We start from the raw sequence: 13,936 nt of genomic DNA on the forward strand, positions 1-13,936 counted from the left end.
TGTTAGTTGGCTCCTTTATTTCCTTCCCTGCAGTATGTTATGGAATTTCCTTGTGAGATTACAAATTGCATACGCCGACCTAACTGAGGTACATTTATGATACCGGTTACATGAGGATAGGGTCTTTTAAGGAGGGGTTGGCCCTAATGTTTTCCTTTTTTCATATTGGAGGCCATTTGCCTGGCATCGATATCCGACTGGAGGTCACGGTTTGTCCACCTTTTCGTTAACCACTACATGCTGTAGCGGTCCCGTATACTAGTGACAAAGAGGAGGCGACTAATGATCCAGTCAAATCACTACTATGCCGTATGATCACTGTCAAATTAGCCAAAATAACAAGTACCGCTTCCGGTTGTAGCTTTCAAAATAAAAGCCATTTTGACGACCGTAACACAAAAGTTACTACAGAATATATTTAAGGATGAATCTGAAGTGAATGAAAATACAGTTGTCCTTTTATTCAAAGGGTCGTTTTCATATCGTATATTAATAGCCATAAGGTTCTCAAGATTCCATGTATATACTATGGATGTTCAAAAATACACAAAGGAATACTAAAGGAAATCGCGCGACTTCCGGTGTTTTCTGGCTGTCTCTGGTTGGCTTGACGCAGCTTTCAGTCCAAAGGGGTGTGTTCAAAGATTTAAATCCCACAGACATGCGTATAGGGCCATCCGTGCTGCTGGGTGCGCCATATTGGCTGGCTTACATGGGGAGTGGAGTTAGGCAAGCCGCTTGAAAAACCAAACCGATTTCCGGACATGAAGCTCTTCGAGGATAACAAGTAAATCAGCACGGTAGGATTTATTTGTTTCCACGAGTGCTAACTGTTTGAGTCGCCAATTTGCTCGCCATTTTCCCGTGGAGAGATTCTCCGTAAACTCAAGTCCAATGGATCCCAGGACCGCTTGGATTCAGCCGGAGCAGAAGGGACCTGCCAATTCCCTGTGGATGCACATTTGGGAAACCTCTCAGGGATTTCGAACGAACTTCGGCATCGACAACCACCACCACCAACGCAACTTTCACACGCAAAGTGCAAACTCCCCGGGCTCAAACGGCGAGCATTGCAAAAACGCACCACCGCCGCCGGGGGTTGTGCTAGGGAAACTGCCGAAGCGAGACGGCGGCGGAGAGAGGAGAAGTGTCCGGAGAAAGGGCTCGTTGTCGCCGTCTTCGTCCTCTCTGGACTCGGAGGCCGAGAGCTCGTCGCCGTCCGGCTCCTCTCTGCAAATCGACAACCTGAACGTTGCAGAAGAGGCGAACCGGTTTTTACACTACGGCGAACACGAGTTCAATGTGAATAATCTCAGACAGCAATACCCTCCTCCGCCTTTTTACAATGTTCAGCAACATTGTCGCAGCATGCAACAATCTGGCGGCCACACCCCCACGGGACTGAAAAATCAGCATGGGAACAAGCACCACCAATATCAGCCACATTCATCTGGGCGCAGGAGGCACCTCAACAGAGCCAACACTTTTCACGGCATCAACCAGCTCCTATCCAATGGCTGCAATGGGAACTATTCAGACTCCTCCTGTAGCCTATGGAAAACGAGGCGGTACAGCCCTGGTATAAATGGGTAAGGAGATATGGAAAGATTTTACAATGAATGACTTATTGTGTAATGCAGTGGTTCACAGTGTGAGGTCTGGGGACTCCCAGGGGGCCTCAAAGGAGTTCCAGGAGGGCCCCCAGCAAAATGAGTTTATTGCAGTATTGTTTAATTAATTTGACATTGGGAGGATATATATGGTAATGTCTATTCTGATCATGGCCTACAGTGTATATATCCAGTTCTTCACCAAATCATATTAAAAAAACTAAAGTCCTCTGATCTGGGGGTCTGTCTGACAAAATCTTATTAAGTAGGGGCCCTTGATATGCAAACCTTTATGAACCTCAGGTCTAATTAACATATTAGATGCACATTTGTAACAACAGCAGGCTTTATTGCCATTTTCACTTTCAAATGTGTGCATTTTATTTGAAAGCAGAAACATTTGGTGCAGTTATTGCCCATAACTCCTTTGTGTATTGACATGGAATATAGGCCATTTCTTCCTGTAGGCCTAATACCACCCACCTCAATTCCAAATATACATCTCGCAATGCAGTCCACGATCGTTCAGAGTTCACTATGACATTGCTGCTTTTCCCCCATGTAAATCAGCCTGATTCCAACAGTCCCGTTTCCCTTGTTCCTTGCAGACTTCACGAGGAGATAGTGGACTTTTTCAACTTCATGTCACCGCGGCCCGAAGAGGAGGCGATGCGAAGAGATGTCGTGAACAGGATAGAGGGCGTCATCAAGGACTTGTGGCCCACAGCGCGGGTGAGTGTCAGTGGGCCAGCCAGCATGCCTTTGCTGCCTGTCTGTATGAGCTGTACTCCACTCTGGCCTAGATACTGTTTTAGCCAGGTGGCCTGAATGTATATGTGCTGCACATTGAGCCTGGAGGCACACAACACCGAATCAGTCAATGACGTATGAAAGATACTCAGCTGTACTGTATCCAAGTTCAAGTTCAGTTTTATTGGCATCTCAGCTGCATAAATCTACATAATCTAAATATACGGAGACTGTACACAGTGACACGAAATATAATTTCTCAAGGTGCAACAGAGATGTAGTGCAAATCAACAATTAATATTTAAAAATGAATAATGTATACTTAGGTGATTACATGTGGTGTACGTCAAGGCTCAGTTCTTGGGGTAATGCTGCTCTTTGTTGTTCTTTGGCTGTACTCGACAGCATCGGTTTTTACTGATATGCTGACAAACATGATATTAAACCAAACAATCTAAGTAATTTGGAAGTATTGTGACTCTCCAGCTGATGTCAAGGACCGGATGTCTCAAAAGTTCCTTCACCTGAACTTGGACAAAGCTGAGGTCCTTGTTTTTGGCCGGGGGAAACTCGGCTGTTTTTTGGTCCTTTTTAAATCCATACATTAAACCCATATCCCTATTTATACTGTTCTCTATCTCAGTCGACACGCTGAGACACGACTCCAGATTGTGCAGAATTCCACTGCCAGGTTATTGACAAAGAGTAAGCGCTTGTCACAGGATTGTGCAATCTCTTTAGTTTTTTTTTTAAGCTCATATACACTGTTTGCTTGTTTAGGATGGGTTTTAAGATTGTCCTGATTACTTGTGGGTTTGGCTTGGGCCGGCCCCTGGCTCCATCTCACATCTTTTAACCCTCTATGAGCCGGAGTGTAACCTGAGATCCTCACACAGGGCCCTCCTGGTCTTATGGACCCAGGTGATCAGGCCCTCTTCGAACTCGCATTTTCCTCCATATTTTAAATTACATTTTTAAATCAGGTTTTTGTTTTTTGTTGATTACCAGTCGTATTATCTCTAGACTTGCTTGTTTTCTTATTATCTAACCCTGTTTTTAATGTGACATTTTTATTTAGCATATTCACTTTGATTTATTGCGTTGTAAATGACTTTGTTAAACTGTTTTATGTGCTATGTAAATCAATTTTATTATTATCCTGCATAGTGTGTGTTTGTACGTCCACTGCACCCTACTGACTCTGTTTGGCCAGCTCTGTCTGGCAGTCAACAGGCTGGTTTACACTAGAAGGCCAAACAGAGCTGGCCAGATGTAATCATTATTCATGTCACTTGCATTCCCCAAGTAACATTTGTGAATTATTTTCCATCTTATATTGCCAGCAGAATGTTAGGCAGGCTATACTTGGTAACAAATAGCGTTTTCTGGTCAGCATTATAAACATTTTGAGCTAATCCTGGCCTTGAGAAGTCCCACTGGGCCTCACTGTGAATTTGATTTGATTTTTTTCTTCTTTCTATAAAGACGATTTGTGCTGCTCTTCTGAGCAGGGGCAATGCTAGGGTTTGAATTTATTGTGGATTCTGACCCCCTGACCAGAGAATACGGTTTTTCACAAGGAAATCTGACACCACAGTCACTAATAATTTCTGCCACCATCATCTATAAAAAAACAATCCATAGAAGCACTGCCCAATATGTATTCCAGTCAGCAGTTTGCCTTATCCTCACTTAACACTGTCAGTTTATTCATAGCCTACCTGATAATCTTCATCATGGAAAATTAAACTGACATGACAACAGAAAGGAATGCACACCCATCCAAACTGTAATTAACCAGTGCGAAGTCAGTGTTTTCAACGTGAGCACCCTGATTTCACCCTGAAATGCTGCACCTTTCATCATTTCATTTTGGGGGACTAAAGAAATGTATAAGGGAGCTGAAGCCCCTTTGTGCCTATGCCTCCAAGAGTTCAGAATTCACTGCGTCACTATTGAGTTAATTATCAGACTATCAGAAGCATGCAGGCTTTACAAGGATGTGGTTTTTGCTCGAGCATGAGGAACCATGACATGTCGTGACTTAAATTAGAGTCATTGTTAATTTGTTGTTGTGTTCTGCAGGTGGAGATATTTGGCAGCTTCAGCACAGGACTCTATCTCCCAACAAGGTAATATTGGAGAAAAGTATTTGTTTGACATGGTTTGTTCATGTCCTTTTTTTGTGAGAGATCCAAAATGGTTCCCATATGCTTGTTCAGTGGCACAACTACAACCACTTTACTGGAATTCTAATTTTACTCAATCTTTTTGTCATGGGCTCTCATGGTGTTTGTATTTGTGTATCCCAGGGCCCCGTTCCTCATATGTGGATTATTGAGCTAGCTGGATATCTCTGTTAACGATTTGACATAAGCCCAGGATTTTCTGTCCCTTGAAGCAAGCTTAAAATGTAGTCCAATTTGTCATCGGAGCATCAACTCCTTAAACTCAAACCTGCAAAAACGTAGGTTTAGTCAGTTAGCTGGATTATGATCATTCCTTTTTAAGTTTATCCAATCATGAACAAATTTCCAGACATGGCTGTGTTTCTGTAGAGAGGAGCCAATAGATCAAGGTGCTATTATAATTATAAAAGTTAAATAAATAAATAATATAAATACGTTTTTAGAAGAGAATGTGGATTGAGAGATTGATAAGACTTTAGTCGAGAAGGGATTGTTTACAGTTTACCAATTTGAAGAATATATATATATATATATATATACAGTATATATTTTAAAATTTTTGATTTGTTCCCGCATCTTTTTTGGGTCAGTGCTGACTCTGAGAAGAAGAAATGATAGGCTTTGGGCTTATTTAAGGCAAGAAAAATAATATCCTGCCATCGTGCTGCCATTTCCACAATGAAAATGGGTAAATGAATATATATATAAATATATATACGTGCAATGTGATCCATAGATGCAATTGTAAATAGCTTATAGCCTTCAATTTATCTGCAATTTTCTCCCACGATGGCTCTTATTTTAGAGGCTTTGGCAGTGTTACATTTCATTAAGATATGTTTTTAGACATGTTCCTCATAACCCTCAATTAGGAACTCTTGCTCCGCTGCAGTAAAACAAATGTATGCTTGTTGATCATGGTTTTGACTCTACTCATGTTCCCTTTGTCAGGTGCTTGGGTGGAGCTCTGTAAGAGCCAGGCTCTGTGTGTTTTATTTGAACTTCCCCCCACAGTTCATGTGTAACACTTTTTACAATGTGCACTACTTAGGGGAATTGTAGTTTGCGCACCATACGTGGCACATAGCCATAAGAGCCCTGCGTAAGGGAAATGCAGTGTGCGTACACCAGGCAGTAGGGTAGAACGCACACCAAAAATTGTTGATAGGTGCTGATCACTGGAAGTAAACGGGAGGGAAAAAAATAAAGTATCTTGCACACTCTAGCTCCATGGAAAATACTCTTTATTAGATAACGTTTCAGCCTTGAGGCCTTCAAGAGCATCTTTGATTTCACAAGGCTGAAACATTATCTAATAAAGAGTATTTTCTATGGATCTGTAGCTTCTGTACCACATAGCAAGGTAATTTGAAATGGCTCTCATCGTATTAGTCTGAATTAATTAAATGACATATGAAGAACTGGGCCCTGGCATTGCATGTTCATGAGTTGTGGATCATTATGTGTTGCAATAAACGAATTGTATTTGATCCCAGTGACATTGACCTGGTGGTGTTTGGAAAGTGGGACCATCCTCCACTCCAGGAACTGGAACAGGCCCTGAGGAAACACAATGTGGCAGGACCATATCCCATCAAGGTCCTGGACAAAGCCACGGTCAGTCTAAGTATTTTTGAATCTGGGACCCACAGCCGATGGTTTCTAACCCATTTTTAATAAACTTTTTTTTTTATGAAATGGTCCATCTTGTTGAACCAGATGGATTTTCTTAAGAAACGCACCAAGCTAACTCTAAGAGAAACTGCTCCACTGTCTCTCATCATGACCTCCACTTCATAAAATATCTCTACCAAACCTAAACCCAAACCTAAACATAACCCTGTTTTTCAGAACAAAGGAATAGTGAAAACTCTCTGGTTTTAAGCACATTAACAATGTGGGGTAAAGCATAAAGAGTGCTTTTCTTGCAGCTTTTTAGGGTAAATTGAGCTAAACGTTTGTCTATTTCAAGCAATTGAGTCATCAAGCAATTGATCCAAAAAGAAATCGCACCATTTCACTAAAATGTGGCGAGAACCCAACAATGACAGTGTACTTTTAAAAAAAACATTTTATAGAATTATTATTTTCACTATTTAGGTTGCATGTTTTCTCAACCTAATTCTGGATTGATTTAGATTGAACTTTGGCCTGTTCTCAGGTGCCGATCATCAAGCTGACTGACCAGGAGACGGAGGTGAAAGTGGACATCAGCTTCAATGTGGAGACTGCAGTCAGAGCAGCACAGCTGATCAAGAGCTACCTCAAGGTAAGCTTAGAAAACAAGCCTTGTTTTTTGCCTTTTTTTAATAGAGAGAACACAAAAGTAACCTCATTTTTTGTCTGTCTGTCTGCCAGAGGTACACTGTCCTGCCACCCCTGATCTTTGTGCTGAAGCAGTTTCTACTGCAGAGGGACCTGAATGAAGTCTTCACTGGAGGCATCAGCTCTTACAGTCTCATACTGATGGCCATCAGCTTCCTGCAGGTACACATACGCAGGCTCAAAATTATGCCCGTTGGCTGTTTTCCAGAAATGCAAAAGCTCTCCATTTGACATTTTGCTACACTTGTACCTCAAAACCCTCACATCCGTTACAGTAACAGGGACTTCATTTTTCATAAATCAGTTTTACTGCAACGAACAGTCAAAACAACGCACTCGCCAACAAGCAGATTATTGCACTAGCAGCACTTTCACGCCACTGAATAATTACCTTCCCCTTTTGTATTTTTGTCCGATTCATTCCAATTTTATGTCTACGGTTCCACATTCAGACTATGACACAGTGTTAACTTAATACACCTGGCACAATATTATGTAGATTTCATATTTTGCTTTCTATGCTGTCTATCAACTCTCATTCATACTGGATGGACTTAGTTATGAACTCCACAACATCAAACGCAAGACAGTTGGTGTAACTAATGCGTTCCCTCTGTCCTGCCGGTCACAGTTGCACCCGCGGATCGACACGCGGCGCGCCAACATCAACCTGGGCATCCTGCTGATCGAGTTCTTTGAGCTCTACGGCCGCGACTTCAACTACCTGAAGACCAGCATCCGGGTGAAGAACGGAGGCCAATACCTGGCCAAGGAGGAAATGATCGAGGCCATGGGCAACGGAAACAGGCCATCCATGCTCTGCATAGAAGATCCACTACAGCCAGGTCAGACGGCTGGATGAATTGATATATGAATGAGTTGCACATGCGCTTGTTCAACTAATTGATGGTTGGGAGGGCCGTGTTGGTTGTGCAGTGTTCAGGGGTTGTAGAAAAGAAAAGAACCCCTACAAACAGATGAAAAAAGAGAGGGTTGGAGGCAGGTTGATGGTGGGTGGAGGATTGAGTGAATGGATATAGACAAATGTGAGCAAATGTTGGGTTGGAGGTGTTACCAAGGGATCCTCCAAGCACTCTACATTCACACATCACCACAGTAATTTTTCTTAAGAACGTGGTCTGCTTAATTCAGCTCCTACCCTTTATTCTACAGAGTGAATCCACAAGTAGTGTAAAAGATGTGCAAATCTGGCAATTATGCGTTTGTCCAGTCCCTGGGAAAATGGATGAGGTTCAACAGCAGAATGACCCTTCCTCTACAACACTGAATTGACGGGCTCAAATAGAAAAGAGCCATACTGTTCATTGAAGGAAGGCAAATTTTTTTTTCCTCAGAGAAACCATTTCTTCTTAGAATGAGTCCGCTTTAACAGATCTCCTGAACCTAGGTCATTTGGATGCATGCGGAGGCTGTGAGAAATGGCTTGACACAGTAGGTTGATGTGGAAATGTAGGGCTTGAAGTGCTGGGTGGGTTGCAAGCTATGCAGTAAACCTTCATTCATTCCCTAAGGAAAAATAGACTGCAAGTTCAGCCTCATCTCTAGTATAGTCACAGTTCACTCGTGGTTATATCCAGGTTGTAGTGTACTTTGCATCGTCCTTAACTATTCTGGTTTGTAATCTTCCTCTGCTGTTTTCCCCATTCGGTCGTCTTCACAGGGAACGACGTGGGCAGGAGTTCGTACGGTGTCCTGCAGGTCAAGCAGGTGTTTGACTTTGCCTACATGGTGCTGAGCCACGGCGTGTCTCCTCTGGCACGTGCCTACCCCAACAAAGAGTACGACAGGTTGGTTTCTCCTTTTCTTAACAAACTCGAATTTGCCTAAAATGGAAACATCAAACACGTCGCCACATACAAATTTCTCTATACCCGCTGCAGCTTCGTATTTCTTATTTACAATCTATGCCAGTGGGGGGAACATGAAGATTAAAGAGGTAACTGTCATGTAGGGGAAGCAGGAAATCGCAATTACAAAAACTCTCAATAACAATGAAAGAGCGACAAAGGCAGCTGAGGAACGATGAGGATTTACAAGCCATTTGTTCGGTCATACAGCAGAAGATATCCTCTTATAAATTCAGCAAGCGGAGAATCATTTCATTTTGAAGAGCTGATATTTGATAATGAGATGCACGGACATTTCAACAAAGTCAATGAACCAGAAAAGGAAATGGAGACGCTTTTCCACAAGGTAATACAACCAGTCACATGATATTTGACAGTCACACAGTGGGGGCTGGCGTACGAAGAATTGTTAGCAAGGCAGAAGGGTTACAGTAAGCCTTTTTCCTTGGAAGCAATTTAGAGTTCACCCACTTTTATGTTATGTTATTTTAGAAGTTATCAGTCATGTTTTAGCCTTTTTTTTGTGTTTTTGTTTTTTTACACATTTGGCTTCATCCTGTTTAACCTATGGACTGTGCCCTCCTCTCTGTCCTCGCAGCACTTTGGGACGCATCATCAAGGTCAGCCCAGAAGTGTTGGCCTATAGGGACTGGACCATCAAGAAGTGGGGTGCCAAGCAGTACGCCAAGCTGGAGAACCACGGTAACTTTGTGTTCATATTAAGTGTGTACTGGGCTTGAGGAACACTGAATTGATTGGACCTGGCTAGAATGTTGTGAAGTTTTGTCTCCGTCATTGCCTTAGTTGTGACTTGGACTTTAGCACATACTGTATGTGCGGGGAAAGTAGGACTTGAGTGATGCTTATCGATATTTAAGAAGAAAAATCACCACTTCAGTGTTTCCATTTGTCAGTATTGCAATTAAACACTTGTACAAACATTAATTATTGGTGAATGAGCTGATGTCAGTACAAAAACTTTGTCAAAGCATTCATATTGTTGACCTTAAAGCTGTCTAAGAGTCAAACACTTGTAGAACATAAATATACCCAGTTGATATATTTTCAGATAAATTCCAGATTGTATATTTTTAACTATGTAGTTCTGTTTGGTCCTAGGCATAGAGACCTGTGAGCAGGACCTTGCCAGATTGATGCTGGCTTCCATGGAGGATCAGAGGGACTCTTCCTCCCCCCTTAGTGCCGACTCGCCCTCGCCCTCTCCCGTCTCCCTCCCCAGCCCTCAGCACCACTCCTCCTCTTCATCGTCCTCATCATCCTCATCGCTCTCCTCCTGCTCTGGAAGTGACATAGTAAGACCCAAGAATATTACTGATATCCTATTTGTTTGTTCAATCATTAAGTCTGCATCACTGATCCATTGCCTGTGTTGCTTTATCATTTAAAGTGGAATATTACTACTTGGAATGTGTGTTCCAATGTGTGTTTTTGCGATGCAATTTCAACATGATTTTGTTCCTAACACGAGAGAGCAGTGCCATCATTTGCTGCTTCAGTCTGTGCTACCTGATTAATATCTGTGTGCATTTGTATGATGTTTTCCAGGAGTCAGATTCTCCTCCCAGCAGCAATGCTGCTATCCAGCTCCACGCCCTCAGCCTGGCCTCTGTCCCTTTAGTCATGCAGATGGCTGCTGACCTCAGGGCCACACATCCAGCTGGCTTTATCCCCACCGCACCACAGGTTGGTTTGATTTTTCACAGGTCGCATAGAAGCATGGACTTTTGCAAATGTCAGTCATGCTGCGCTAAAACCCATTCACCCACACTATGAGGGCTAAATTTAAAACTATGCTATGCAGTTTTCCTGCAAAAGGACACAAATTTATTAATGATTTATTTCTGATGTTGTCACTTAACATACAGAATTATGAAAACAAATATCATCTAACCTTCTGCTCTTTCGGGTTCTCTCCAGGTCCAGATGTCCCTCCCAGGAAACATAGCCATCCCCTCCCTCCCCGACTGTCAGTTTTACCACGAGAATCCGCCTTCCATCAACGCTGTCCACCGGCAGACGTCCCAACCTGCGCACGTGTCCCAGCCCGCCAACTCCACCAGCCCCCTACCTAGCCCCCTACCCAGCCCCCTCCACCAGCTGCACCACCCTCAGGCAGGGGGGCGGGGGCACGGCTTCACCGCGAGACCCAACCACCACCACCACCACAACGGCTCCGTCGAGCCGCCCAAGTTCGGCTTCAAGCACAACCAAGGTGGCGCCCTCCGAGGTCCGAACCATTCTCAAGCTCACTTCAGCCCCCAAGGCCATTTTGCGCCCCAGGGTCACAACCCGGCACCAGGGTTCAGGAACCAGCAGCAGTACAACCGTAACCCGTGGCGACGCAGGAAGCGGGACAGCCTTCCCCCTCTCAACCACAGCAGATGAAAAGCTGGTCTGACTTGACTCTTTATTTGGTTGTTGAAGGCCTCGCTCAGGCCAAATTGACTCTCATTGCTGAAGGCCTTAAAAGGTGCAACTGGACTCTTATTTTCAAAATCCCTCAATGATTTTCGATACACCTGTCATTGTGGGAGGCCCACAGCGAACCACTGTCTTTGTCCTCGAAGGTCCAAGTCGATGATCAATGTCTGCTAATTGTGGAAGGCACTAAACGATGCTTCTTGGCTCTTAATAGTTGAAGGTCTTGAGGGATTCAACTTAACGCTGACTGTAAAAGGACTAAACGGTCTTAACTGAGCTCAAATTGTTGCAATTATTCCCATGACTTGTTTCTGTTGCCAGTTGATGAGCAAAAGCTCACATACAGCTCATTGGAGGGCAATCGGAAGCCATTTCGATGTGCACCAGCAAGGACTCGAGTTGCTTGAGTGAGTTGTGTGAAAGGCGTTGCTGATGCCCAAACTTGCTCTCCTCATCAGTGTGACTTTCCAACGGCTGAAAAACGCTGGCTGTTGCTACAGAAATGGGTGGAGGATTGGGTTTCTAAACAACTGGACCTCGCAGAAAGAAACGTCACGTGCCAAACTGGTTCATCAAACCTCACCTGTTACAGAGTCTGGTCTCTAGATGGTCTGATTCTGTCTGGAAGCATTTCTGGACTGAGGGTTTGAGTGTTCCACTATTCAAAACAGAAGAAGTTTTTCCTTGGGCTTTCTGAACAGGAGCAGTCTTCACTGGGGCTTTTTATCAGGTATCGGCCCGTTGGGTCCTCTGAATGCAACTCCCTGATGGCTATGCTCTGGATTCAAGGCCCCCAGGACTTGGACTATCCTCTACAAATTGTAGTCTGTTCGTACTGAAAAGAAGCACTACCTTCCTACCTATGCAGCGCAATGCTGACTTGATGTTTTTGGTGTATTGGCACAAAACGGGCCTCGTCTCAAGTGCTTAAACTGTGATGACTTGTTTGAATGTACAAAGTGTTTATTTTTTTTGTGTGTTGAAGTTTTTGGTCATTATCTTTTTGTTCTCTTGTTTTTGTCGTTTATTTTCTCAGACCCATTTTGAAGCGATCCACATCATAAGGATGCAAAGTTGTTCTGTGTCACTGAGGGATTTTTATTTTGTTCACATTGGCACTATCAATACTATGCTTTGTACTGTAAACATTGCCACCTTACTTTACAGTTTGTTGCATTTTTGTGCAATAATGACTTGCTTTTATTTAATTTATTTCACAGTTTAGTTTTTCTTTTAGGGGGCTTTCCCCACTTAAAGTTTGCTTTTTATTTCTAGACTGCCTTGATCTGTGCAATAGATGGATTCGAGGGCCTTGAAGGGATGTGTGTGTGTGTCCAGCTTTCCAACAGAAGGGGGAGCTATGGGATAGCAGCATTAGAAATGTGCCAAAAAGCCTGTCATGATGCCAACGTTTTACTCTCATGTTTGTTGATTTGCCATCACACTACGGTCACTTGAAATTTTGCCAGCTACCTGTCCCAATATGCTTTGTTTCCCCCCCGCCACTAGTTCTCATTTTAAACGCATCACTCTTTTTCAGTGTTTTGAGTTTCATTTGGGTTCATTTCCTCTTGATGGACTGTAGTCTGTTTTGGGGAAATAAACCTTTAACAGTGTTAACCGATTTCATTTAAAAAATGGTTGGTGCTACTTATTACCAGCAAAGCGCTTGTTTTAGGCCTTATAGTCTACTTTCCGTTACAGCAACAGGTTAACTGCCTTCTTAAAAGACCAAATTTTGCCCTTTTCCATCAGTATTACTCATCATTCATTGTTTCTGTAAGCACTGCCAGTTTTTACTTGGCTTTTATTTTCCCATGCGGCTTCTTGGTGTATGTTTGCTTCAGGAATAGACTTCCACTGCAGTCGATCAGCATCATGTCACTACTTCCTTTTTTTTTTTTTTTAATTCAATAATGAATGACTTCATGAACATGTTGTATGAGAGGTCTATGCCATTACACAGGGTTTTTCTCTCCCATATTTAAAGTCAGTATTACTCAAGACAAGGTTGCCTAGCTACAGAATCTACACAGCAATCCATGAGACTTGAGCTTGGTATGTTACAGATGCATCTGTGTAAGGAGTTCCTCAAAGTAGATCAAAGGTTTTTTTTTTTGCGGAAGTGTCTGATTATCGCGACACCACACGCACCAAACTGATGGACTCAACATGATAGTATCAGCATATTCTCTTGTTTTCAGTGCAACTTTTCATCGGGTTGCCTGAGGATAATCGATGCGTTGCTTCACCTCTTTTTGCCACGAACCAAATCCCCAACTCGCGTCTGTCTGTGCCATAAAGGATGGATTGTGATGTGTAAATGAGTGACATATGGATGTATACCTTGTGTTTCCTTCTGGGCACCATTTTTATGTAAGGTTTTCTATTTTTTTAATAAACATTTTAAAACTCTATTTCTGGCTTGGTGTGTAAATTAGAAGTGTCTCTCAGAGCGATGATACAGTTTTTTTTTTAATGATTCTTTTCTTTTATTGTGCTGACTAGTACATTGTTGCCTGATCATAACTAAACAAACATGAAATGCTTTTGTACTACCCTTTAGCCATATAGACCAGTGATTCTCAACTTTTTTCATATCAAGGACCCCTTGATATGAAAAAGGTCCACATTTGGGCCACGGACCCCCATTTGATGAGATTTTGTCTCTGACTCAAATCTGAGGATATCTGTATTGTTAGATATGATTTTGCCCAGAACGCCATGACTGTCTGTATTGTAGGTAGAGAGA

General features: G+C 42.8%; 1 protein-coding gene across 1 annotated transcript; it reads left to right on the top strand.

Moving 5' to 3' along the window:
• Positions 1–894: 894 nt before the first annotated feature.
• LOC139667608 (terminal nucleotidyltransferase 4A-like) lies at positions 895–13,590 on the top strand. The gene is made up of 12 exons (XM_071547099.1): positions 895–1,589; positions 2,219–2,342; positions 4,446–4,492; positions 6,046–6,166; positions 6,711–6,818; positions 6,908–7,036; positions 7,506–7,719; positions 8,556–8,682; positions 9,341–9,444; positions 9,862–10,055; positions 10,309–10,446; positions 10,681–13,590. Exons 1-12 carry the CDS (start codon positions 895–897, stop codon positions 11,146–11,148), a joined length of 2,469 nt encoding a protein of 822 aa, XP_071403200.1. The 3' UTR covers positions 11,149–13,590.
• Positions 13,591–13,936: the final 346 nt, after the last annotated feature.

Source organism: Centroberyx affinis, unplaced genomic scaffold (genome assembly GCF_046629955.1).
Source record: "Centroberyx affinis isolate AG114_WGS23_722 - 3 ecotype Tasmania unplaced genomic scaffold, CSIRO-AGI_Caff_v1 ptg005668l_1, whole genome shotgun sequence".
Taxonomy (NCBI): Eukaryota; Metazoa; Chordata; class Actinopteri; order Beryciformes; family Berycidae; genus Centroberyx; species Centroberyx affinis.

Bases quoted from the DNA above. Each gene is read 5' to 3' on its own strand.
- LOC139667608 (XM_071547099.1), top strand. From the start codon at position 895: ATGGATCCCAGGACCGCTTGGATTCAGCCGGAGCAGAAGGGACCTGCC. The intron at 1,590-2,218 runs GTAAGGAGATAT...TGTTCCTTGCAG, and splicing joins TACAGCCCTGGTATAAATGG to ACTTCACGAGGAGATAGTGG. The intron at 6,819-6,907 runs GTAAGCTTAGAA...TCTGTCTGCCAG, and splicing joins TGATCAAGAGCTACCTCAAG to AGGTACACTGTCCTGCCACC.